Source organism: Gobius niger (assembly GCF_951799975.1).
Source record: "Gobius niger genome assembly, chromosome: 3".
Lineage (NCBI taxonomy): Eukaryota > Metazoa > Chordata > Actinopteri > Gobiiformes > Gobiidae > Gobius > Gobius niger.
This window is the reverse complement of record NC_136854.1, coordinates 17,254,052-17,281,916: the sequence shown is the minus strand read 5'-3', so window position 1 is coordinate 17,281,916 and position 27,865 is coordinate 17,254,052. Positions and strand designations below refer to the sequence as shown.

At 40.1% G+C, this 27,865-nt stretch overlaps 1 protein-coding gene and 1 long non-coding RNA gene across 3 annotated transcripts in view; one reads left to right on the top strand and one right to left on the bottom strand.

Moving 5' to 3' along the window:
- The window catches only part of arhgap10 (Rho GTPase activating protein 10), an 81,338-nt gene that overhangs the window by 22,351 nt on the left and 31,122 nt on the right, over window positions 1-27,865 (top strand). For both annotated transcript variants that reach the window (XM_079552709.1, XM_079552710.1), the window contains 12 exons: window positions 344-448; window positions 1,040-1,169; window positions 2,436-2,542; window positions 2,618-2,712; window positions 4,771-4,852; window positions 5,008-5,050; window positions 5,135-5,203; window positions 5,410-5,484; window positions 10,248-10,332; window positions 12,696-12,754; window positions 17,195-17,300; window positions 24,622-24,781. In XM_079552709.1, coding sequence (XP_079408835.1) covers window positions 344-448; window positions 1,040-1,169; window positions 2,436-2,542; window positions 2,618-2,712; window positions 4,771-4,852; window positions 5,008-5,050; window positions 5,135-5,203; window positions 5,410-5,484; window positions 10,248-10,332; window positions 12,696-12,754; window positions 17,195-17,300; window positions 24,622-24,781 — 1,116 coding nt within the window. The remainder of the gene's footprint in view (window positions 1-343; window positions 449-1,039; window positions 1,170-2,435; window positions 2,543-2,617; window positions 2,713-4,770; window positions 4,853-5,007; window positions 5,051-5,134; window positions 5,204-5,409; window positions 5,485-10,247; window positions 10,333-12,695; window positions 12,755-17,194; window positions 17,301-24,621; window positions 24,782-27,865) is intronic.
- On the bottom strand, window positions 140-6,281 carry LOC306960311. The gene is made up of 3 exons (XR_013792675.1): window positions 6,051-6,281; window positions 2,638-2,723; window positions 140-427 (listed from the first exon to the last, which is right to left on the bottom strand). It is a non-coding gene; the product is annotated as an uncharacterized lncRNA (long non-coding RNA).

Sequence of the window (27,865 nt, the reverse complement as noted above, 5' to 3'; positions counted from 1 at the left end):
CTGGAAAAACTTAAAAATGCAAAAACAAGACCAAAACTGGGCTAAAATGGAACTAAATTTGAAATCGTTATATCATAAAATTATATCATTGTTAGGGTTTCTGTATTGGAAATAAATGTGTAAATCTTAAATCCGATGAACCTCAGTGATGTTAACATATAATGTGGTTTCTTACGATGACAATAATGTGTCTAATATGGCAATATTGAAATATTGGTGTGATAATGTGCATGTGAAATGGAAACTTTAACTGAAAATAACAATGTGTCTTTCACTTTCTCTTTTAGTTTTTTGTATCAGTTGCCTTGACACAGTTTCTTAATCTGTGGTTTTGTTTTTTTAGATGCTGGCTTTCTTTCAGACGGTCTTCACGTTTTATCACCAAGGCTTCGAGCTCGCCAACGACTTTGACCATTACAAAAGAGACCTGCAAATAAATATTCAAAATGTAAGAAACATGTACTTCGATATATTCAATAATATATACGCAAGTATGGGTCAGAAAGTAAACATTGCAGGCACATGATGCAGTTGACTGAGATACCAAAATGGCATTTATTTGTTTTCTTTGTAAACAGCGGTTGTGCTGTTTTTAGAATATGATGGGATTGTATAGATTACAAAGGTAGAAATTCATATCTGGCTCACCAACACATTAATACAGAAAACCAGGACAATACAGACGTGCTAAGTAAGACAAATAAAACAAGGATAAATTTACAAAAATACACATTAGCTCACATATTTTGGAGTCAGTTTTTTTCTCTGAGGAGACTGTGTAAAAACATGCATGTGTTTTGATCTCCAAAAATTTCACATGAAAACTATCAAGTTGTTTTCTACTATTCTCTCACTTTAAATGTACTGGTTATGCAAATCACAAAGGGTAATTAACTTCAGTTCCTCTGCCATTGGGTTATTAATACAAATTTAGGACAATAAGCCCTTTGAGTCTAAAGTAATTGTCTATTATTTACCATATATCCGACATAAACAAATAGTGTATTTGTGTATGACTCAGCTGGTTCCTCTTTTTCAGACAAGAAGTCGGTTTGAGGGCACGAGGTCCGAGGTGTATGAACTGATGAAGAGGATCCGGGAGATCCCTCCGGAGTTCAAACAGACCAGTCCCATCAGCTGTGAAGGCTACCTCTATGTGCAGGAGAAGCGTAAGCATGCAAACGTGACTCTTAAGTTAGATAAGAGGATGCAGCAAAGTATATCTTCAGACTAAAGCAGTTGGATTTATCTTGTAGTGAAGTAGATGGTAATTTTCTGCAGGCACAGCGTTATTTATTCAAACGCACCATTACTTTACTTTGATTGCAGATTGTCCCAATGTGAATATTATAAGATGGGAGAACTACTTTGTCAAATTAGCTAAAAGTGTTTTACGTTACTATGGAGGAAGCCATTGTTTGTGAATACTTAAGTATCAAAAGTAGAGCCGGGACTTTATTCGATTAATTCCGATTAATTAATTACAAAAGGTTTAGTGCGGAATTAATCACACACTTCACTTTAGCGGCACTTTTTCACTTTCCTTTTTACTGCAAGATGTTGCTTAGAGACGAACACTGGGTAAAGCCAAAAACAATTTTACAAACAAACTTATTTTTATAGATCATCCTCCAATGTCTTGAAGCAGAACAAAATAAATCAAACCACTTCTAAGAGTTTGAAATGATCACACAGGCCTCACATCTTCACTTAAAACAAGTTCAAATGTGGGAAAACACAAAGAAATAAACCTCTAAAAAATAAATACAACCCTTAATAAATGCCTAAATGTGATTAATTGCGATTAATTAATTACAAATGCCATTCAAACGTTGAATTGACTCCACCTCTAATCAAAAGTGTAGCAGGAGAACGGGAATATGAGATAAACTGTCATTGAGGGAAATGCAGCCGTTGCAGAAAATGGTTCCTGCTGAACCATCATGAGGACGCTGACTCGCGAACATGCTCAGCGAGTTAGTCAGCTGTCTGTTTGACAATAAACGCCTCTTCAACCCTGTCATTTAAAACCCTTTGTGTGTACACATAATAATACCTCGGCGAACACAGATTTTTCAGTAATCCCTTTTATGTGCAACAAATTAAACAGTTTTCGCAAAGCTCAGCACAAACGTTTATCTCGGAATTATACTTAAACTCTGTGACAAGATTGTTATCCGTGTTACAAAGTTAGCCCCAAGCATGTATTCTTTTTTTGGTGTTTTATTTTATTAACGGTTGTCATGTATGATAAAAGCGTGCTAGTATTTCACACACATCCTGATTTCGTAATGACAAACCACAAATTCAAGACGAGCCGAGAGCAAAGGGGAAATGCGATTTATTTATCACATTCGACCAAACATCACCGCTTTTTGTTTTTGCTTGTGTAGATGTATAAACGCGGTACTTATTTTCCTGAACTGTTGTTGTAGGGCCACCTCCGTTCGGGTCGAGCTGGGTCAAGCGATACTGCACGTTTGTCAAAGAGCAGAAGATCCTACACATGGTGACGTTCGACCACAGATCAGGAGGGAAGATTGTAAGTAATGGCGTTTACTCTTAGGGCTGCATCGTTTTTCGGACTTCGTTTTTCTCATGATTGTTCTGATTTCAGGGCGAGACTGAATCCATTACTTTGAAATCGTGCGTACGCAAAACCACAGACATGTTGGACAGGAGGTTCTGTCTAGAGCTGGACATTACAGACAGGTAAGAAAGAGCTGGGATACAAAGTGAAAATAAAAATGATCTAATAATGGATAAATGATCAAAGGCTAGAAACCAACAAAACGTAGTGTAGTCTGTCAAGTCAAGGCTATAAAGGGATGTTTCTACACTTTCGTGGCTTATTGTTAAGTCAATTCTCAATTTGAAGATTACACCAACCTAAACCAGTGATTCCTAACCTCTTAACCCCCACCTGAACCAAGTTTTGCCATCAGGTTTTAGCTTTCAAATGAGGCGTTACACTGGCCGGTCAAGAAGCTTTTAGAGTTGGGTCAAGCTGAACTGGAGAAAATACGCTCGGTTAAGAGGTTAAAGTGGACATATCATGCGAAATCAATCATCTGACAGACCAGTAGTAGTATTTCACAACATTCAAGCAGTTTTGTGTAATCCTCGGACAAAGCTGTTAAATTTAGCTGTTTCTTCTTCTACGGCGTCAGCGCCTCGTTCTGTACCTCCTGATTACAATTGCGTCATTGTTCAGACCCAAAACTGTCCACATTTTCAAAGCCCATAATCCAACATTATCGATTCTGAGACATTCTGTGCTCAAAGCATGTTCATGACGCACTGCTGGAGCTGATCGTGCGCCATCTCCAACCTTGAAGTTTTTTTTAAATAAAATTCATCGTATATCTGCCAGCAGGAGGAGCCCCAGTCAAGATCTTCACCAGCTCTTTCGCCTGCATTTCATTGATACTATTTAATTCTTACAGATGATTTCAAATGATAAAACGAAAAAAATATCAAAGCTGAGGTGCCCAAAATAAGGTTAAGTCTATTTTTAGTATCCATATGCATGTCCAGTTTAACTTGTATGGCAGTGGGACCAACCACCCCCCTAAAATGACCAGCCTCGACCCAAATAAAAATGTAAATTGTTATTAAAATGTAAAACACTGGAATGTCTCATAAATTAAAGCTGAAATTAACATTACATATGCACATGAAGCTGAAATGATAAAAAAAAAACACTATTTCCACAGTGTCAGTCCTGTTTGTATCCTTTTTCAGTGGATAAATATTGAAAGAAATGCTCCGAGAGAAAGGCCGCTCACCCTAATCTTGCACCTTAGCGACGTCAAATACAGCGATGACTTTTACGTGTCACATGAATTGTTTGCGAGTGACACAGTTCCTTCGGGCAAGTGAGTCTGGCCTAAACAGAATACCAGTGGTGTGTTTGTTGTAGCAGCAGCAGCAGCAGCAGCAGCAGCAGCAGCAGCAGCAGGCACAGCCCTTGCTCCACTGCGCTCTTGTTTACTGTTGGGAAGAATCAGGGCTTCTCTCGCATGCTGTGCTTTTGGGGTTTGCTCACATCGGTCATTCACTCCCATAATAGATTTCTGTTTTTGTTGCACGGCTTTAGTCCGTCTGTCCCCTTTCCTTTATTAATAGAAGTGTGAGTGGGCGCCCAGGTTTAGAACGGATATTTGACACGTCACAATTCACCATGAGCATGATTTGGAAGCTGATATACTACATCCAGTAAAGCAGCTGCTCACTTGATCTCGGCTACTGAGTGTCGAAAAGAAAGTAGAATCCGTTTCATTCAAGTTAGAGACTCATGGGGTATCTTTTGCAAAAATGGTTTGCGCTGCCATTTTTTTTTTAATGCATTTTGTGTATATGTACTTTTAAAAATCCAACACAGACATTCCCCTCATTTTAACCTCTTAACCCCCACCTCAACCGACCACATTTTCTCCAGTTTGGCTTTACCCAGATCTAAAATCTTCTTGGAAAAAAAGTGACAAAACCCATGAAAGGTGCAGAGAGGAGGATATGCACTCAGTTAAGGCGGGGGTTAAGAGGTTCATAAGCTGTAATCATGCTTTAAAGATGCATATAAAATAATACAAAGCACAACTGACAAACAATATGTAGTTGACTCTTCAGCCATACTAAAATTTCGGATGATTTGTCTTGATATCAACATTCCCTCCACTTCTTCATTCATAAATGTGAACGCCTGTTTTATTTCTGCTACTTAGTTTTACTATACGATATTAGTGTAATTGTATGTTCCCCTCCCTTCAGGCCAGGAACGGTGCTGACAGTCCAAGCCCTATCAGAAGACGACCAGAAGTTTTGGATGCAAGCGATGGGTGGGAAAGAACCCGTGAGTCACTTAGCATAATATTTGTTGCAACATCATCGCACTTCTCCTTACGCAATCCGGCCGTTTCCTTTTTAATTCACGGGGAAGTCGCGAAATTTGGCCTCACAGTCATTGCTTTTGTGGAATTTACTCACCGCTTTGTTTATTTGGGACAGGTCGGGGTGTATCTAGGGAGGACTTATTCAAAAGACAGAGGAAGTAAGTCCACAGCTGTATCTAAATGAGATAAATAAGTATATTTTTTGTCATAGCTTCAGTAATTAATTTTTATTTTATCCCCAGTTGATGCGCAGCTGGATGACGTAGGCTTAAGTTTCGTGAAGAACTCCATAAATGCCATAGAAACGCGGGGTGAGTATGAAATGTGTTCATAATGGTATGAATTGTGATGCCATGACTTGAACACTAGAGGGCAGACTTGTCCCAGTATTGAGTTGTCCACTTTAGACACAAGCACAATTTGATGCAGGGATCGTTTCAATACATGTCATACATTCCTAGAGTGTGTTGGGAATGACTGTGCCATATTAATAATGTATTTTGTCTTTTCTTTGTAGGTATCAATGACCAAGGCTTGTACAGAGTCGTGGGAGTTAGTTCCAAAGTCCAGAAGCTTGTCTCACTTATGATTGGTAAATAATTTTTAATTTATAAATAAATACCTTTTTTTTTTTTTTGCTTTAGTTACTGTATCTGTGATTTGGTAACATTGTAAGCAGTAAACCACAGTCGGTCAATATTTCACAGTCGGTTACGGATTTATTTGTCTTTTTAACTAAACTAAACAAACCTCTTAACCCCTGTCTGAACCGAGCACATTCTCTCTAGTTTAGACTTTACCCAAACGTAAAAACTTAGCGTCAAAATAATGACAACGAAGAGGCGTAAATGAAGATGAAAACGCAGCACAAAAAGCAACAGAAATAACACAGCATAACAGGCAACAAAATCTACAGAAAATTGACAAAGCGACAAAAAGTGACTAAAAAGCGTCAAAAAAAGTCATGAATGATTGTCTGTCAGAGGCTTTTTCAAACACTAAACAAAGTTGAGTCATTTGAGATGCTCATTTTGTCAAAAGAACAGAGAAAAGCCTCTTTTGGAGAAAAAAAAAATGCCGGCTTTACTTTTTTCCACATCCCAATTATTCGATGCCATATGCTCCACCTTTCAACAACTACATCACGTTCTTTCTCACCATCAATTCTCCAAACCACTCGGGTGATGTAGCTTGATATAAATTTCCTCAGTGTTAAAATTCATTTGTCAAAACAATTCACAATCTCCACATTCCAAATTCCGTCACACACAATGACCTCCCCTTTCCTTTTCACACAGTTTCTTCTCAACTCCATCTGTCCCCTCATCTTCACCCTTGCCCTCTTGAACCCCCCTCTATCCTCTCCTCTTTAGCCGGAGCTTGTCCCTTGTCCTTTTATATTGCCTGCTGCCGCGCTCTGGTTTCCTCCCGTCTCCGGCTCGCTTTACAGAGCTCTGTGTTCGGAATTACAACAGACTCTCTCCGCTCGACGTGCCAGCCAACCTCAACTTTTCTCCTCTGCCAAACATTCTGCAGCCTCCCCAACCTGCAGAATCATGCTGGGGACTTCATTAGCACTCCCGAGCACTTTTCCCCGGTCCCCAGTGTTAACACAATAAACACATACACTTCTCTTTAGCAGATTTAGTACCTTTTATCTTCGAGAGGCAGCACACAATGTCTTTCACGCTGTATTCCAAATGACTGACAAATTTGTCATGTTCAAAAGGCTGCGGGGCATGCAGAGGTGGGTAGGAAGTTACAATTGCTTGGTGACAATAGTTTGGCTAAATTTTACTCGAAAGTTTAGTTTGTTTAGTTTTTCATATCCAGCTCAACAATTTTGGGACTGTGGAAGGTGTGTTTTCTTTAAATGTTTTGGTTAAAGTTTGTATCCTACAGTATTTACATAAAAATGTAACAATTGAGGCCTATGTAATCTGTTTTCTGCAGAGGGCAACACATTTATGTTGTTCCCTCAACAACAACACAGTATTTTTCTTGATTTGCGCAAATTTGAACCATTTCACATTGATCATTTCTTCTTCTGTTGCTGAAGCGCTCCAATCTGTATTTTCTAGATTTGTTTGCGTTAATGGATTGAATTCAGAAGTGTCCACTGCATTTTCAAAGCTTTAACCATCACTGGACACTTTCTGAGCCACTACGTGCTTAAGCTGTGTTCATCAAGACATTGTTGATTTGTTAGTATGGTGTTGGCTAGAAAGGAAGGCTCGTACATGTGTGTCTTTTTCATATATATATTAATACAAATAATAAAATGTGAAATATCAATGCTCCGGGCACAAAAAAGTGTGTTTCTCAGCCAAAATATTGCATATATCTAAAATGTGGGGTTGTATTTAGCATAAATGCACATTTTTGGGTTAAAGTGCATATGACACAATTTTTGCTAAAACATAGTTAGCACAATTATATTTACGATTTTGCTAAAGATTGTACCCAGATTTCTCTAGTGTGGCCATTTTTGTGCATATAGTTTCACTTCCTTATACGTTTGTTAAGTGTGACGTCACGACTTCCGCTTCCGGGTCCTAGCATACCGGCTAATATGCGAGAAAAACCCCCATTAAAAACTCTTTAATACAACAATCAATATTTCTAAAACTCAACGGGGAGTGACTGAACCTACTTATTTCTCAGACTCATTAGCCAAAAATGCCGCACCTACTGCTAAAAAAGTATTATTTACTAAAGTCACTACTTCCGCGGTTAGCGTAGCTGCTTCGCCGTTAGCATTTATCTCCGCTAAACCGGAAGTACCGATTTTAGTAAATAATACTTTTTTAGCAGTAGGTGCGGCAACGTATTGGTCACCGACAGGAAGTGACATAGATGAAGGACAACAATTTTAAACTGTTGCCGTGCCAACCATGTTAAGTCAATGGAAAATGAGTCAAACTGCTGTGGAGCTTTACCTTTATCAGTGTCACTGTCTGTAAGCAGCTTAAAAAAAATTCTGCGAAACATTTCTTATACATTCAATAATATGATGATTATGCAACTGATGAACTGTTATCCTTCTAAATGACTCATATCTTCAAAAGCATTAAAACCTGTCATATGCACTTAAACTAGGTTAGTTAATGGAGAGCCTAACTCCTCTCTTCTGTTGAATCCCAGTTTTCAACCTTTTTGGATGAGAGGCAAAAACGTCCTCAATTCTAAAAGAACTCGGGAAAGGATGTCTAGTTTTTTTTCCCTCCAAACCTTTGACTAGCGGAGCGTGTCAGCTAGGGTAATGCAAGTCGCAACACTCTTAGTCGAGTACAACATTCGCTACTCTACCCACCTCTGCGCACTCGCAACAGTTCAAGGCGTGTGGGAGAAGGCCGCTTTTTAAACGTGCCCAAGAAAGACCTCCCACTCTTCCTCTCGCTCGTCTCTCACCCACTGACATGGCCGCGGTCCAATGAAAGAGGACAGGCTGATAGAAAACAATAGCATGAGAAGGCCCATCATATTACAGCGCAAACAAAGGAGGAAACGGCGATTAAATGTCGGGCATTGATACATCAGGAAGCGGGAGCACTCTCTTTTTTTTTTTTTTTTTTTACCGGCCGGTATGGGTCGTGCGAGGCCTGGGATGTAACGGTATAGATGCTGAGTTTGTAGATTCCCTTCATGAAGATGTAATTACATAGTGAAGATGACTGTTTCACTCAAGGATATTTCATTCATGCATTGGAGTCTGTGGAAAATGCAAACGTTAGAGCTGAAAACAAATGGGAAAAAAATATTTTTGACAAGATTTGTGGCATTTTTGATTTATGTTTTTTAAATAACCATTCAGTTTTCATTGTACATTTTCTATTCATTGAAGACTAAATTGATTGGGAGTTTATACATACATACTTTGCAGAGGACACCACTAGTTTTACCTAAATGATCACTTCTTGTGATTTTGTTATCCCTGTGTAGCTGTTTGGACTTTAGGCTTGTCACAATACATCTTTGAAGTTCGATATATTGAGGCAGGAAAGTATTGCGATAAACGATAATATTGACTCGAACGATACTAGATACTGTCAACTCTAAGGGATAAAACTGACTGTAAACCTTTGCTCAATTTGCTTCAGTTCAAAATAAATGTTTTACAAAGAAAGACTACGGGGGGATACGCTAATAAATGTACAGACGATAAATGTGGAGCCCAAAAATTTATCGTTTATCTGCTATTTATCGAACGATAAGTCGATATTGTAATTATCGTGACAGCCATGCAAGCATTAAAGGGACTATATGGAGTTTAAAAATGTTAAAATTAAGTATTTCCCTCCCCCTACATGTTTCAACAATGTCCTAATGTGTAGAATGAGCCCAGACATATTCACCACAACTGCCTCTAAAACCCTGCACACTCACTCAAAAAGGTGTTAATTCGGGTCGGAATTGCCGTCATGCACGAGCTTTATATAGAAGCTGCAGTTACACGTATGACCTGAGGTGGCAGTAGTGAGTATAAAATGGCTAACTGGCATCTAGCCCCTTTAACACCCACCTTAACCGAGCGCATTTTCTTCAGTTTGGTTTTACATAAATCTAAAAGCGTCTATAGGAGTCTATAGGCCAGAGTGACGCCTCATTTGAAAGCTAAGACCTACAAAAGTGATCTTGACTTTTGTTGTTTGCTTGTCGCCACGTTTTGTTGCACATTTTTTTTAGACTTGGGTAAAACTGGAGAAAATGTGCTCGTTTCAGGTGAGGCTTAAGTGGACACTGTCTTATTGTGAAATTCAGATCTTTTATTCCAATTTTGACTCTTACAACGAATCATGCGCTCCCCTATCTACTTCCTTACAAAGTCCTTTCACTATTCTTCTTAATGAATCAAAACACTTTCTGGTCGCACTTGCACAGCCTTGTTATTCATCTGAGGTTACTTAACGGTGTGACGAACCCCCCCCCCCCCCTTTAGTGTTTGAGCACAACACAGCCCCGCGGTCCCCATAGAGCCACTCGAGTAGTAGGGGATTAATTAAACTTGTAATGAGTATAGAAGCTACGCAAGCTGTAACTTCCGCCGACACCCACAGGGGCCCGACGAAAGCCCCCAGGCTAGTAGCACTGCTTTTATCCTCATCTGGATAATTACAAGTCACATATTTGGACTTTCCAGGCTGCCACTTGTGAATAGCGGCGACAATAATGGAAATTGCTATTTAATAAAAGGTCATTATCGAAGAAGTGTCCCGACTGAATGCCCGTAGGTACTGAAATGTGATCAAACTGAATGTACATACTGTATATTAAAATCAGCTGTGAGGAATAACGACTTTTTCCATTTGATTTTCATCATGTTTCTAACTGTTTTTTTTGGCATTTCTTTTACAGATGAGAAGAGCAACGATCTAGATCTGTCTGTAAGCGAGGACTGGGACGTCAAAACAGTAACAAGTGCATTAAAGCTTTATCTAAGGTAATCTCCACATTGGTATTTACTGATAATGATTTCAGCGTCACTTGTTCCAATTGCTAAGTGGCTCGAGAAAATATGAATAATTGGAAAAAAAAACACCTTGTTTTGTCTCTCCAAGGAATAGAATAAAGTTTATTAATACAAGATGTATTTAGCATTCGACAACTCAGCATTTCTAAATTGTATAGGGTTGTAGGTTTCAGTGTTCAAATAATGAATCATCTTGGCACTTCACACGGTGTCAGTTCACACGTACTTTGATTGATAGATTCAGAATCGATGAGGGATATGTGAAGGTTGAGAAGCTGCGAGAAAAATGAAGACTGATCATGTCGGGTACATTTATGGGCTTTGAAATGCGATACGTTTGTGACTTATAATATGATTTTATAATATAACATTTTCCATCCATATATCTTTAAGATGTCGCAGAAACTTTTAATGCTGTAACGTTTTAGCTTCTAATGACCAAACTACGCTAATGCCAGCATTAAAATTATATTAAGTTTACTTTCAAAACATGCCGGTTGCAGTAAATTATCGAGACATTTGGAGCATTTGATAAGGTCCACGTCTTTTAGATGAAGTTTAGAAGCGGTAATCACATTCCCTTCAGCTTAACTAGCAAAGCGACATTCCTTCAAGCTAATTAGCACGTGCTAATGTGTGCTAGCGCACTTGGATGAAAAACATTATATAATCATTTGAAAAGTTATGAGGGCATGAGGTTTAAACTAAGTGAACAGTATTAAATGAGCCGAAAGTATTTGGTAGTATTTGTGGTACTTTGATGGTTATAATAAGGACACTGGCCTTTTAGTTTGCATTCTCTTGAGAAAGTGTAGTTCTATGCTATTGAAATGGTTGAGTGTAAGTGTGGAGCTGCTTATTCATTTAGATAAAAACAACTAAAACAGCAATCCCAAAAGTCATTAGTCTCTTAACCCCCACCCGAACTAAGTACATTTTCTCCAATTCTCCAATTTACCCAAATCTAAAAGCTTCTTGAACAAAGGGTCAAAACAGCGATGAAAACACAATAAAACATGTCAATGTCAAAGAACAAAGAAGCATAAAAACGTGCCAGAAAAGCAAAAAAAAAAAAAAAAAAAACAAGAGAAGAAGGATGAAAACAAAAATCTATGCTAACAATGCTAACAATTACTAGCCTGCAAGATCACAATCAATGAAGAGAGTACAAAACTTTCATTTTCATTTCACTGCTAGTAAAAATATCAGATACAGGGCCATAGCAAATAATTCAGTACTTTCACTTAAGTAAAAATTGACTGAGCAACCTTTACTTGTATTGAAGTATTTGACCAGGAGTGTCCAGTTTTATACTTAAGTACAAAGCAGACACTACAGCTACTTAAGCTGGCAACAAATTAAGGGGAAAAAATCCACATTGATAATTACTGTTGCCTAGAGATTGTGAATTTCAAAACAAAAGAGCGACAAAAACACAATAAAAAAAAAGATGAACAAGCTATAAAAAAGAGCCTCCAAAAAGCGACAGACGTGCCAAAAATGGAGGAAAAAAAAGACAGAATAACGCTTCGACAAAAACGTGGCGACAACGCAACAAAAAAGTCACTATCTGTTTTGTAAGTCTTAGCTTTCAAATAAGGGGCGGGACAGTGGCTGTAAGCTCCAGTCAATAAGCTTGTAGATGTAGGTAAAGCTGAACTAAAAATGCGCTCAGTTAAAGGGTTAAAGAGTTTAAAAATGTTAAAATGAAGTATTTTCCTCCCCCTACATCTTCCAGCCATGTCCTAATGTGTAGAATGAGCCCAGACCTGTTCACCACAACTGCCTCTAAAATCCTGCACTGTCACTCAAAAAGTTGCTACTTCGGGTCTGAAGCGCGAGCTTAATATAGAACCTGCAGTTACGCGCAAGACCTGAGGTGGCAGTAGTGAGTATAAAAATGACCAACTTGCATCGAGTCCCTTTAAAGCGGGGGGGCAAGAGGTTAAATATGAAAACTTCAAAATGAACCAGTAAAGCTCAGCGTACTTGCGATATGAAATCATGAATTTCTGTAGCTTGTCCTCTCCCTCGCCTGGGTCACTCTCCTGTGTCTTTCTCGGAGGCTAAGTGTTTTTGGCCCGTGTCCAGCTGCAATGCCAAAGTACCTTCAAATGAACTTGGTTATCTCAACGCATACACCGTCTAATTCCGTCTGCCGTCCCAGCCGCATTAATCTTCCCCCCCCCCCCCCGTGTGTGCGTGGACCCTATAAAACAGTGCTATTTCTGTCCCCCTTTGCTAACTTGAACTCTCCTTCTCTCTCCCTCTCCCCTCTCATCCCTTTTTGCTTTCTTTCTTTCTTTCTTCCTTCCTTTGTTGTGTTTCTCAAGGAGCCTGCCCGAGCCACTGATGACCTATGGACTGTACAAAGAGTTCATCAACCCAGCAAGTAAGTTCAGCCGCTGCTCCCACCAACGCCCGATTCACATGCCAAACATACACAAAATGGTTATGTGTCGGGAATTGAAAACCTATTCAAAGAGCCATGTTTGAGCTTCTGAGATTTGCTGTGAAAGTGTACAGTCAAAGGGGTTAGGTCGCAGCACACATACAAGACTCTTTGCCTCAACTCCGATTCTAACTTTTTGCCGTTTTTTAGCGCAGAAAATGTTTCGCAAACATTCGAATTTGGACAACTGCACTGAGCGCTGATGGGTATTATAGGCTTGTTTAGTGTTTGTAAACATGATCAAATATGCACATGCTTTATGCTGCTCATTGGACTTAAGCAAAACTTAATTTATTACAAATGACAGAAGATAGGCAGAGGAAAGAGCTCCAAATTCCGATGTCTGGATAGCGAAATTGGCAATTGGGAGCTTGTGAGTATTCTGCCAGCGAGTGGGTGGAAAACATTAGCAGAGACTTTTTAGCAGCTTAATGTATATGAGCAATTGGCTACACCCGCTAAACGCTTATAAAGTTATACATTTAGATCTTTCCTGTCTGGAACGGCGCTTGGCCTAACTTGAGCCGTCATTTGTACAATATGCAGGAAACCTTCACAAGAGGATGCATACAATTATGTACAGGCAGAAAAAGAAAAAGTCATATGCAGTATCTAATCCGCAACCAGTGTAGATAGTAGATTGGACCAACAAGTATATATATTTTCCCTTATACTTTTGCTCCATGAATTCAGCAGAAAGCTCCACCTGAATTTTATCTCTATAGGAGAGAAGCCATTCCCTTACAGTCAGAGGTTGCACTTTCTTCCATCGGCATACTACCATCTTTTTGGCAGCTGTTAAGCCAGCTAACATTATTCAGCGGTTTTTAATTGTCAGATTTATTTTTGAGGTCATCTAGCAGAATAACCCTTTTAGTGCAGGGTATGGCTATTCCAGTAATATTTGAGAGTGTTTTCGAGACATTCTCGCAGAACTGGAGAACCTCCGGGCACTGCCACACCATATGGAGAAAAGTACCAATAGTATTGTCTGGACAAAAATCACATGTCTTTTATTATCATTTGATGTAGTCTACTGGGATATAAGTACTTTTATAGTGGATCATTAAGTGATTCGGGTTTCTTGAAAGAGAGGGAAACATTTGCCCAAATAAGATTCCAATCCTACTCAGAAATCTTTCAGTTAATTTTTCCAGAATTTTGTGTTTACGTCTGTATCATATATTATGCATGTCCTTTCATTTGGTTATGTCTCTGGTCAGTTGGTTTAGTCTGGGTCTTTGCCGTGCTTTGAAAGGAAAATATGAGGTTTTACTGGGTGTGAAAAGTTTGAGATATGATAGGGTGATATGGTAATTTAGTTGGAAGCAAAAATCTCCCTTAAAGCACCTGTGTCAGGTAATGCTTTCCTAACATTGAATATATTTGCAGGTCTACCTAGCTGTCAGACAGCCACACAGCAAAATGCCAGCGCTTGTTTACAGGTTCTTCCACTTGACGACAACTGCTATTTTCGACTGAGACTTTCTGTCCAACTGCTGCTATACCGCGTTTTTGCTCATTCTGTGACCTTTTTAATTAATATGGCAAAGCTAGTGCTGATGAAACGGAACCAAAGTCATTTTATGACACATAGAAAAATAGTCACGCGTTTCATCCACATTACTTAGTGGATTATACTATACTATTCGTGTGTGCGTGTGAACATGTTGGCACAAAGCCCTCAGCGACAGATAGGGGGGAATCATTATAAGAATATCATTATTACAAATTACTGAAATATTTTTTTTATATCTGGATGCACTGTATTGAGAGAAAAATGTGATTTATTTTAAACATTCTCTCTAATTGTATTGTCCTAGAATCTTTAGATCAAAATTATTACATACATTTTGTCCCTAAGCAATAGGCCTTGGTCCAGGATTTTTTTTTTTTTTTTTTTCTCCAGCGGAAATATTACACAACATTTAAAAGGATATTTATCTTTTATCCCCTTGCTTCAAAATGCATCATTAACCTGCGGCTAAACGGTTTATGTGTCTCTTTCATTCTGCTGCCCTTATGTCGCCCTAATGTTGTCGCGCTAAAAGACCCCCCCCCCCCCCCCCTTGCATTCGCCCACCTCCGCGCATTTACGTCTCCGATGTGTTCAGCGCCCGCCAAAGCTCGAATCACATTACAACAAGTGCTATTATTGGATGAGGTTGACATTTTTATCAGGCCCTCGCAATGCCCTCAAATCGGAAGGGGGGGAAACGGATTAGCGATGAATATTATTTTGAAGGGTGACAGCCTCCACACAACGCCTAAATCCTCGGCGTTCCCATAGTAATGATTTTCGTGCGCGTCTGTTTGCCCGTGTAGGCGGTCAGATGCCCATGTGTGAGGAAATGTTTAAGAGATGATCCGGGAGGGGGGGTGTGTGCACAACCCTTTAACACGGCAGAGACGCTAACGTAAAGCTCCCAGCAGCTATAAGGCCTTGCCAAAATTCAGAGAGGATGCAGAATGTGTATCAACATCGCACTTCTTCTTCTTCTCCGCCTTGGCTTACCCGCCTTGGCTTACCCGCAGCCGTGCCGGGATGTGATGTGGTTATCGCCTCTGATGGCCGCGCCCGCGTAGGACCACCACCTTTTGCTCATATTCAGTTAGTACATTGGAGCAAAGGAGTTTAAAGGGTGTGATTTTTATTTTTTACTCACACATTAGCGGATTTGTACTTTGGACACTTGACCTCTTAACCCCCACCTGAACCGAGCACATTTTCTCCTGTTCGACTTTGCTCAAATCTAAAAGCGTCTTGAAAAAAGTGTCCTAATAGCAGCGAAAACGAGACGTAAATGAGGGTGAAAACGCAACAAGCGACAAAGCATGCAATGAAAAAGCAATGAAAAAGCACCAAAAACGCAGCAAAACAGGCGACAAAAAAGTGATGTAAAAGCACCAAAAACGCAGCAAAACAGGCGACAAAAAAGTAATGAAAAAGCACCAAAAACGCAGCAAAACAGGCGACAAAAAAGTGATGAAAAAGCACCAAAAACGCAGCAAAACAGGCGACAAAAAAGTGATGAAAAAGCACCAAAAACACAGCAAAACGGGTGACTAAAAAGTACTGAAAAGCACCAAAAACGCAGCAATACAGGCAACAAAAAAGTTATGTAAAAGCACCAAAAACGCAGCAAAACAGGCGACCAAAAAGATATGAAAAAACACCAAAAACGCAGCAAAACAGGTGACAAAAAAGTGATGAAAAAGCACCAAAAATGCAGCACAACTGTAAATATATTAAATATATATATTTGGTGTATTTAATTAATATGCATAAACAAAATTGCAAAGGCAAACCCTTTCTCTAACTGAAATGTCACTGTGCAACAAAGATTGTTAAACATCCAAATTATTTATACTGTATTTGGATTGAGCAATAAAACAACAAAAAATCAGTAGGTGGGCTCTGTTCTTCTTAGCACATTTGTACAGCACAATCTTCCTCTGAGCAGAGAGCTAAAAAATTCTTTAAAAATGTTTTTTTTTTTTAATGATTTTTTGAAAATATGAATCGATTTGACCTACCAAATGGCCCTTGTCCAAACTCATTAACAGCACTGCTAACACATTCCAAACATCCCAGTTCTTCTCAGGGTTGTGTTTATGAGCAGGTTTCACTACTTTCGGGGTCACTGTCACAGCAATGCTAACAGTTGCTAGCCTGCAAGGTCACAATCAATGAAGAGAGTACAAAGCTTTCATTTTTATTTCACAAATACTCCAGTACTTTCACTGGAGTAAAAATTTGACAGAACAACTTTTACTTGTATTGAAGTGATATTTAACCAGCAGTGTCTAGTTTTCTACTGAAGTACAAAGCAGACACGACAGAGAGTTGGCAACAAATTAGGAAAACAAATCCACATTGATAATTACTGTTGGCTTGAGATGGTGAATTCCAGACTTTAAGAAGCATTGAATCACTTTGAAACAACTGCCTCAGACTGACACGCTGCTCGATACACTTCACTATAATAGAAAAGAGCGCTGTTTAAATGGATACCGGAATTGAACATATTACTTCAGCGTTTATGCTAAACACGAGCAGGAATTTTACCTCCTGTATCAAATCACCAAGCTAACACATGATGGTAGCACTTTTACAAATACAGAATGGAAGATTAAACTTTTGATTCTCATCCATTTCATTTTTGCCAGTTGAACCCTGCTAAAAACCTCAGATTGTACAGTCATTTGATTAAATATGTGAAAAAAACAAATGAGTGTTGAATAATCGTTTTTTTTTTTTTTTTTTTCGCCGCTGCAGCTCATCTCCAGATCTCAGCTGCGTTGGCCGGCCGCCACCTGCGGAGCGCCGGAGTTCTCCTCGTAGTCTAATGCCTGTGCTTGTTGTGCGTTTTGAAACAGAGGGCGGGAGTCCAGAGTCTCGCATCCAAGCCATCCACTGCCTGGTGCACAAACTGCCCGAGAAAAATCGACAAGTCCTGGGGCTCCTCATGAAGCATCTGGCCAAGTGAGTGTTTGGGTCGGAGTTTAGGCCCGCGCCCGCCTCCTCCGCCTGTCTGTCTCCCTGCTTCTCACTCCACATGCTTTCTGTTTCTCCTTCACTCCCACTCGCCGCACTCCCCCTTCCCTGCTGTCAGTCCATATCTTCTCAGCCTTCTCAGCCACTAGTGAGCAGCTCGCACTCCAAAGCCGATTTTTTGATTGTCAGGGTTCCCACGCGTCCTGGGAAAAACCTGGAGTATAATTGGACAAATTTACTAACAGGATTTGACTAAATGACTAATTGAAAACAATATGTTCTGTTGTGATTGAAGAAATGAAGTTGGGAGTTCTGTAAGTAAGTTTTCTTGCTTCCTTGACAGATATCTTCAGTAATACAAATTGATTCAAAAGTTTCAAAGGTTTCAAAAACTTATCGCTTTTCCCTTGGTCTTAAAGAGGACATAATACTAAATGTACTTTAATAATCTTGCTCACTTTGGTCATTTCTTCTCCTACTGCTGAAGTGCTCTGATCTGTATTTCCTGGATTTTGAGCCATTCAACACACCCCAACTGCTTTTATCTTATCATGCCACCATGTATCTGTTAGCACTGCTATGTGTTAAAGGGGGGGTATTATGCAAAATCGACTTTTTCAAGCTTTACATCATGTTATTATGTCATTCCTTCATTAAAAACATGGCTGAAGTGTTGCCTTAGCACATTCACGTATTTTCGAGTAATCTGTAAAAACTCTGATGGCGGCCATTTTAGGGATAAAACGCCTGATTCCTTCAGGGAACGCCTCGAACCTCCAGGATACGCCTCCGACCTTTCGTCACCAGCCAAGTAACCAACCACTGCTCCTCAGCAGAACCCCCTCCCCACAGTGTCTAGCCCTAAGATGTAAACAGAGTCATCATGGAGGATTAGCTTCATGTGTTGTGAACCGGAGCCACAGCAGACTTTTACAAAGACACACATCAGTGTTTCTGTTACCTAAACACCCAGGATTAAAACCGGTGACAAGAACACTTATTTCAGTGTCTGGTTCTGCGCTGGGCCTTGATGATGCACAGAGCCTCCGGAGAAAGCTAATGCTAAGCTAAACCTCGAGTCATCACGTGAAAACGAGAAATATGCACACATTAAGTCAATAAAACCACCACACACATAAAGAACCGTTTAACAATGATCACACACGGAGCCAGGCTTGTTGATTTGGAAGTTTATTGCACACATTTCATCTACAATGGGTCATAGACGAGTGGCTTTCTCCCGGAGCTAACAAGCTAGCCGCGACAAGCTAACGGGAAAATTCACTGAATACAAGCAGCATATTATGCATTGAAAACGTCACTAAAACAGGCAACTGCTTGAAGCAGCCTTTATGATGATCACACACGGAGCCTGGCTTGTTGATTTCGTAGTTTACTGCTCACATTTCATCTACAGTGAGTCGTAGCCGAGTGGTTTTCTCCCGGAGCTAAGGCACTATTAGCCGCGACAAGCTACCAACCTTCACCTTCACAACATTCATTGAAAACAGGCAGCATATTATGCACAAATAACGTCAATAAAGCAGCAACTACTCGAGGCAGCCTTTACGATGATCACACAATGAGCCGGGCTTTACACATGTGTGGTTTATTGCAGACTTTTCATCAACAATGAGCTGTAGTCGATTATAACAAGCTAACGGGTAAACTCGAAAAACCATTGTCCACCTGCACAGATAATGTCAGTCTTTGAATCGTATGGGCTCCTGCAGATCCTGGTGTCGTCCATGGGGGTATAGTTAGAGATCCATAGGGCATGGCAGATGCAAAGAGAGAGCCTCCAAACAGCAGTTATTTTTCAGGCAAGAGCCCCTTCCAAGCGTCCGGTGTGGAAGGTTCGTCTCCAAAAAATATCCTGTGTGGCCATTGTTCACAAAGTGATAAACAGTAGCTCCTTTCCAACAATAAAAATTAAAATGCACCGATCGTAGTTTCAATACTGTACGCAGAGAACGAGCGGAGTGTTGTGATGCCACAGACAGCGTGTGGAGGGGGCGTGTCGGAAAGGGTCAGAGGTTCTTAAAGAGACAGAGGCCTATTTCAAGTCATTTGCTACCGCCATTTTGAAAGAGTAATTTTATACAAGGCAGTTATTCTAATTTACTGCATTTACAGACCAACAGAAGGTTTCGTCATCATTGTAGTGTGATATAGACTGGTGCTATGTGGCTGAAAAAAGCATAATACCCCCTCTTGTGGAGGCCATGGTTTATATCCCGTCTGCCAGCAGAAGGAGCTCCTCACATTAAATGAGACACTTTCGGGGTTCATTTATCGAGACAGGTGCTACATAGCGAGTGCAAGCTGAAAAAATAATATATACTCTTTTTGGGCAAAGTAGTTACAAGTGGAAAAATCATGTATACAGAATTAGGGCCCAAAATGCATGTAAATGAGAGAATGCTCCGTGAGTGAAAGATGCGGAAATTATTCATCCACTTTTGCGCCTGCTACTCAAAACGATCGGTAAATGGCCTCCTAAAAGAGCAGTCTGCACTTTTCCCTTTTTTTTATTTTTTAAATTTGTAGAGAGTATTTGAAGTCATAACAAGATAAGAGATCTTTATTGTCTGTCCCAATAGAGGCAGAAATCCATCTTTGACATGGTTTTAAAAGCAAGTATGAAAAAAGAAAAAAATCATATATTTCCCTCGCATCTGGAGAGTAATTGTGTAGGCTCTCAGTTTTACATCCTCTTCATAGTAGAAGCTTCCTAAGTCGTCAATTGGTCCGGGGTGTTTCGACATTTCGGAGCATTTTGTGAAGAGGCGAAGCACCCACCAGCCGTCAACTGGACTTGGTTGTCGACTGACGTGAGCATCGCATAGAAAACCCTTTTAAGGAAAGGTGTTGGTAACTGGTAATGCACTGAATATAAGGAGTAAGTAAGTTTTTGTTTGCTGTACAGAAAGTTTCCAGACTCGTCGCACTCGTTCGGCCGCCTCCCTGTTTAACATGCCGCTCCGGTCTCCACAGCGAGGTGCAATAAAATGGACCACTCAAATTAAGCCCTCTCCTGAGATTACCCCACTCCCCCCCCACCGCCTCCCCCCTCCCCCTCGCTGCTGCCGGCCCACACCACTCTGCATCACTCCATTGGAAAGATTAGATAGATTGATTGAAGATTTAAGAAATAGCGTTCGCCCACATTACAAGGTTTTACCTCGGCAAGCTTTTTATAAACTAAATATGAGCAAATTGGAGATAAGTAAATAATCCGTCTTCCCCCGGGCGCTCAGAGTCTTGTGGATCTTATTTCATAGAAGCCCGCTGCAGAATCAGGCGCTGGTAAAAAGGCAGCGCTATTGAAATTGAATTTGGATTATCCAGCGTGAAATTCTCCAGACTGGAAAGACTTGAATATTTTTCTGAAGTTGGCGTGTGTGCATGTCCTGCAGGGGAAAGAAGCAGAGCCAGAATTTCACACTCCTATCTGAGGCGCTTTCCGAGATGTTATAAATGTGAGTTGTCACCAATGTTTTTGTCTTCAAAGGCGTCCTTTGAAGCTATTTAAACTGTCTTCTCTGTAGATGCTGCGCCATATCATCATGTGTGGAGTGTGAAATCTTTGCACCTGGCCACAACTTCTTTCTTTTTTTCTTCTTTTTTTCCCCCCCTTCGCCGCAGTAGTGATTCCACCTACTTTTTAGCTCTCTGAGATCCAGCTCGCACTCCTAGAGCTGCCGTTGTAACACAGTCCGTGTTAAAGAAATGTTATAAAACAGTTATGAGCCCTCCCTGAATGTTTCCATGTGCAAAAGCTTGCTCTCTGTACTTAAAACATTTCAAACGATATAAAATAGTGTCTCAGTGTGTGATATGTCAATGTACATTTAGACTGACTGCCTGTGAGGTCTGGTTAACCTCTTAACCCCCACTTTAACAGCACATTTTCCTCTAGTTTGGCTTTACCCAAATCTAAAAGCTTCTTGACCTGGGAGCTCACAGTCTACAGGCCAGTATAACGCCTCATATCAAAACTGAGATTAAATTTTGTCATTTTATCGCATTTTTGAAGCTGTTTGTAAAATTTTTGGCGTTTTTTTTTTTATTTCTTTATTTTTTTGGTTGTTTTTGTCACTGTTGCTTGATTTGTAATTTTTGTTTTTGTTTTTTTTGTTGTGTTATTGTTGCTTTTCCAACACGTTTTTGTCGCTGTGTTGTTGCTGCTTTGTCGCTTTTCTGCACTTTTTTGTCGGTCTTTTGTCAATTTTCTGTCACTTTGTTGTTTTCTTCCTCATTTTCAACCCTTTTTTGACGCTTTTTTTTTTTCAAGAAGCTTTTAGATTTGGGTAAAGCCAAACAGGAGAAGAGGTTATGGTTTTCATGTTGTTGTTCGGGTCTTTTCTGTTTAATGCAGCTCTATGTTCATACACTTTCCTCCACCCAATTCTCATACTGGTCAGCGACAGGTGGTTATAACCAATCACGGTGAAGTGTGAACTCTTCGAAGAAGCAGATAGCTGATAGTTTCCTTATAAAGGCAACAAAAGCTACATATTGTACAAGAATGGGTAAAGAGGACATTTTCAAAACTGACTTTCAGCTCTTGTTGTTTTTTTTGGCCCATGGGATTTATTAGACAGGACAGTTCAGAAAAGCAGGTTTATAAGTTACATTTAGACACGATGGCCACTTGAGTCAAACTGTAGGGTGCATTCGCCACTTCGCCCACTCCAAAGTTAACAAATTAGATACTATGGAAAACAATGTTTGTAACCCAACTAGTGAAAATAGTGATGGTTTAAACATGAAGAGAATCAGAGCTCAAAGATGAAACTATTCCATGTGCCAGACGTAAGAAGCCCAAAGCAACAACATAAAGCAACATGAAGGATGATATTATGTGAACTATGGCAGCCATATGCACAGCCAAGTCTGTGCTGACGACTACTGGCGAGGATTACCGCTGCTGGCAAAAGTATGAAACGTCATCAACTCCGCTTAAAGCCCTCATTTCTAGATTATCCCCGACTGTAGTGCACATGTAAGTCATTCATCTATTTTTTTTTTCCTGCCCATTATAAATTATGTGGAGCCGATATTACAAAGAACTGTATATTAATTAAATAAAATGTGCCCCGGTGATTCCACAACTAACCATGTGACTGTATTTAGAGAATGTTGGGCCCAGTCAACAATATTCACACATATATGTGTTTATATTCATGAACATTAATGTGAAAAAGAATAAATGATTGCAGTGAAGTAGTAAATAATGTAAGTATGAAATGATAGAGTAATTCAGAAAAGATTAGATTTGCCATTTATGTTTTAAAGGGGGGGTATTATGCAAAATCGACTTTTTCAAGCTTTACATCATGTTATTATGTCATTCCCTCATTAAAAACGCGCCTGAAGTGTTGCCTTGGCACAATCACGTATTTATGAGTAATCTGTAAAAACTCTGATGGCGGCCATCTTAGGGATAGGTTTGCCTGAGTCCTCCTAGGAACGCCCCCACCTCCTGGAGACGCCTCCGAGCTTTCGTCACCAGCCGAGTAACCAACCACTGCTCCTCAGCAGAACCCCCTCCCCACTGATGCCACAGACAGTGTGTGGAGGGGGCGTGTCGGAAAGGGTCAGAGGTTCTTAAAGAGACAGAGGCCCATTTCAAGACATTCACTACAGCCATTTTGAGAGAGCAGTTTTATACAAGGCAGTTATTCTAATTTACTGCAGTTACAGACCAACAGAAGGTTTCGTCATCATTGTAGTGTGATATAGACTGGTGCTTTGTGATTGGAAAAAGCATAATACCCCCTCTTTAAAAGCAACATTCATTCTAAAGTTCAAGTTACGCACCCACATATCCACGGGCTCGAACAGCTTAACTATTACAAGAACCACATGCCCATCAGAACTAGAGCCCGACCGATATGTTTTTTTTGGAGTCCGATACCAATACCGCTATGAAGGGAGTTGGCCTGGCCGAAAGCCGATATATTGGCCGATGTTTGAAGTAATTTTATTGTATGTCATTTTTTTTTATCTCTCAAATATTGTTGAACATTTTCACCGCAATGTTTCTCTGCTCCCCTGAGGCCTTGTGGGACGGCTCATTTAAAAGCCATACTAAGTAACTTGTTTACCTTAATGAATCCTTTCGTAGTCCCTCTGGGGGTAATGCAAATGTTAATGAGATGATTGGGCCGTCTTTAATCTCTCCCGGTGTCTCTGGCCAGAAAACCACAATTGCAACTTCACTGCACCGGATCGGAAGCCCCAATACACACTAATGAAATCACGAAGAAGAACCTAGCAGGCTAACGGGCAAAGCTAATCATGGGCTAGCACCACTTAAACAGTATTTACATCCAAGTTTGAGTGAGAAAAATGATCTCCATTGTGTAATTGGATGTACAATATCCGTCTCTCCCTTTGTCTTTTCTGTCAGTGTAGTATTTACTCTCACGGACAATTAATGAGTAAAAAAACGTAACATGCTACGACACCTGCAGTGGCGCTTTTGGCCTCTAGGAACATGAGTTACTTAGTACTGCTTTAAGGCTCTGACTGAGCTCTGTCACTTTCGGTTCCCGAGATATCGGCTATTTATCGGTTTTGGAAATATCAGCTGGGCCCTAATCGGAACATGTTTGTACTTGGAAGTAGTTTTCACACAGTACTTTTTAACTTCGATTTTTGTAATATAATTTTGAAGTAGTATTACTCTTCTTCACTGTGAGTAAGTGATAAACGCCTCATGGTTTCATGTTGTGCATATGTGAAGCTCATATTTCTTGCACCTTATTCCTCAGAATTGTTAATTCATATGGATTTAGATGAACATTTTTATCAATTCCGTTTCTGGTTCATTACTTTGTACTTCTTACTTGACTAAATATTTTGCCTACTCATCTCTGGCTATGTCCATGGATAGAGATGGTCAGTGCGTTAAGTTCTGTACTCCATTACGTTTGATCGATAAATAAGTCCTGCATTTTTATAAAGGCCCCAAAGATAAAAACAAATAAAAATCCTAAAGGTGGCAGCGTGTTTTGTCCCAGCTGTGGTGGCAGTGTGCAGGTATACTGTCAATGCCACTGACTTATGCCAAAGAAGAAGGGTTGTCCCAGTTGTGGCGGTGAGGAGGTTCATTCTTCATGTTTTTTGCGCCCCACAACACTGTTTAAAAATGGATTTGTACGCTCTCTCTACCTTGACTTTGACTCAGCAGCTTTTTCATGTATCGCAGTAATATCTGGCGCTCTCACTTTGGTAAGAGTTTGAAGTACCATTGTCCATGGAGAATGTCTGATGTATATTCTGTTTTTTCCCCCTGTAGTGTTGCGGCCCACAGTAAGCAGAACTTGATGACTGTTGCCAACCTGGGCGTGGTGTTTGGTCCCACGCTAATGAGGCCACAGGAGGACACCGTCGCCGCCATTATGGACCTCAAGTTCCAGAACATCGTGGTGGAGATCCTCATCGAGCATCACGAAAAGGTAACCAAATAGGGACTTTCTTTACACAGGACGCTACGCAAAAAATCAGCAATCTCACAGCGACAGAAAGCGGAATTGTGTGTTCCACTGGAAGTAATTACAGCGGTGGAAGTAGAGGAGCTCTTAAACTGCAGAGAAATGTCTCCAGTATCTTTTGTATGATGTATTCGGCTGCTTATAAAAATAAATCATAAGTAGAAGAGGCTCTGTGTTATTGCAACAGCTTTTGTGTAACTTACAAAGAGCAATTCTATCAGGGCTGAGTATGTCTCCTGGCACTAGTTGTGTAGATGTACTTGATGGTACTTGAACTGAAGTATGCATGAGTGGGTAATGTTGGCCCAGTGAAGAAGCATCCAAGTGCAGTTTTGCTTTAAATGTGTGTTGCAGCAGTGTTTGGTACAGTATAGAGGTTTGTTTTCGGAAATCATTGTTTCTATTCCGATCCGATACCAGTAGTTGGGCCCTTGGGCCGATGCAGAGTACCAGTCCGATACCAAATGTTAATTTAAACAAACAGCGTCACCTGTAAAAGATCACTCTGCTCAGTATACGTAGTAACACTTTGGAACGAATGGCAAACTCTGGCAGCCATATTGTGATTGTCCTCTCGAACCTAGTCTAATGTAAACCAATAGGAAACACCACTCATATGTATATCCTTTCATGTCATGACTTTTTTCTAAATACTGACTGAGCTTATGTCAAGTGCAGCAATAAAATTAAGTTTACCATTTTATTTAACAGTAGCACAGGCTTTTTATCATTTCCTTGTGTAAACGCATATGTTTCATACTATTTAACACTGTGTTAATGGATTGTATATTTGCAGTTTTGCACACATTTTACCTTTTCACAATTGTATTGCATTTTATTCCACAGCATTAATTAAGCAAAGTTTATCTATTAAGTCACAGAAGGAAAGAAAATAGTAGATTGACATCGCTCCTTCTCAAACAATCATTTAGCTGAAAATAGACAGAATTTAACCAATATTTAGCTCATGAACTTGAGACAGTGAAGACACTAACTGGAGAATGAATAGTGCAAAATAGTGCAACAGGCGAAACAACAGTCCTTTAAAGATTGACAAAACTTATTTTCAGAGTAGATGTATATGATACAGAGACTTAATAGCAACACAACCATTTTTTTCCCCCTTTTAATACGTTTAGAGGTCGACCGATATATTGGGCCAATATTTTGGAATTTTACAATATCGGCTGTAGGCCGATCTAGCACAGATAAAAGCTGATATCTCCGGGACAGATAGAGACTTCCCGTTTGTTGCATTGGAAAGAGCGAAGTCAGGGCTTTGAAACAAGTGCTCCCAAAACTCCCTTGACCTCAGGGAAGAAACATCCTGATAAAAATTGGTTAGCTACAATTTGTTAAATATAAGTTTCACTAAACCTTAGTCAATATGGACATGCTGCATGTCATTTTGAAGCAGAGAAAATGGAGAATTCAATCGACTTAGTTTTAACCGCCGCAATTGTATTTGTGTTCGCCACAACAGTATGCTAATGCTAACGGCAGCATGCTAATGCTAACGGCAGCATGCTAGTGCTAATGACAGCATGTTAATGCTAACAGCAGCACAAGGCCAGTACAGAAACTATGATTGAATCACCTAAACTGATAAAATAAAATTGGCCACCGCTGGAGTGGGCAAGTATTTATGTTTTTACAGGATTATAGACCAGACATTTGAGAAAAAGGCCTTAGAAAAACCCATATCCGTTAACTTCTAGCCATGCTATCAGCATTAGCCTCACCGTCCATTGCAAAATGGCTGCCACGTTTGCCACATCAACGAGCGTCTTCACAGCGCTCGAATCTGCCTAAGTTCTTCTTCCACTCTAAAGTCTAAGTGAAGGCATGAAAGAGCTGACATAAATCTCTTCTCTGTGATTGTTTGAGTCTACATATCCGCCACAGCTAGCATTTAGGCTCCTCTGGGTGCTAGCAATAGCATTAGCCACGAAGCAGTACCATCTGCCACTTGCATCTGTGAAAATGTCCGTGTGGTGTCGGATCAGGGAAACGGTCTACTACTATGTACTCTCCGATCCTGATTTCCCATGGCATGCCAGTTCATCATTTCTTGTGTCCTTGAGCAAGTCATGTCACTCACTTTATTGAATTTTTGCAGGAGAGGCCAATGGCGCCTGAAATATTTAGCTTTCCAATAAATCATGCCTTAACTGAATGTGAGCCAAGTATAGTCCGACCAAAGCATAACTGTAATAGCTTAAAAAAAAGAAAATCAAATGCTTTCAAGTACAGATGACCTAAAGTGCCACCAGAAGATTCCATAGTTTCACCAGTGGGACACATATCACAGGGTTAGTGCATGATATGTTGACTGAAAGAGGAATCAGCTGATGTTATTGCTGGGAAACAAAGCACACATGTTGTTTCTGTAATGCCAAAAAAGCACATGGTCAAACAAGCAACATATACACACACTTAGTATTCATATAGGTCTGCTTGAAGCTTGTTGCAAATGGCCAAAGAGTTCAGAGATTTCTTCTTTAAATGTGCGATCATTTGCAGATGTGTTCAGATGTTCTGTATCTGTTAAACGCCTTATTGTTTAGTGCAGGTGCAGTGAGAACTTAGACGACGATTCCTGCCTGTTTTCAGCTGCGAGTTCTTTACAGCCACTTGTGTCAGGAGGAGGAGAAAATGAGATCCGTTGAAAATGAGATGCGCACAACATTTTACTTCTTTCTTTTTATAGCAAGCTGTACTTTATCAATTTTGACGGGGGCCAATAGGGGGAGCTCTAAGTGCTTTTACTGCTTTTGAACACCTGCTGGAGTCTTCTCTGCCACTTGGTTGATTAAACAGTAGATTGTAAGTGCACCTGCTTCAATATTCATAAACTCGGTTGGCAGCCTAAATGCATTTATTTGTTTCATAACCCGTGGTTCAGAGGCGCCTGTAATCTCAAAATGTTATTAATCGGTGCCAATCCTCAAAGAGGGATCATTCTCTGTGCCAAAAGAGAAAAGGGTTTGAGATTAGTTTTCTAATCTGTTTGGAGCAGCGCCACACTCACTAGAATCAGATGAGACC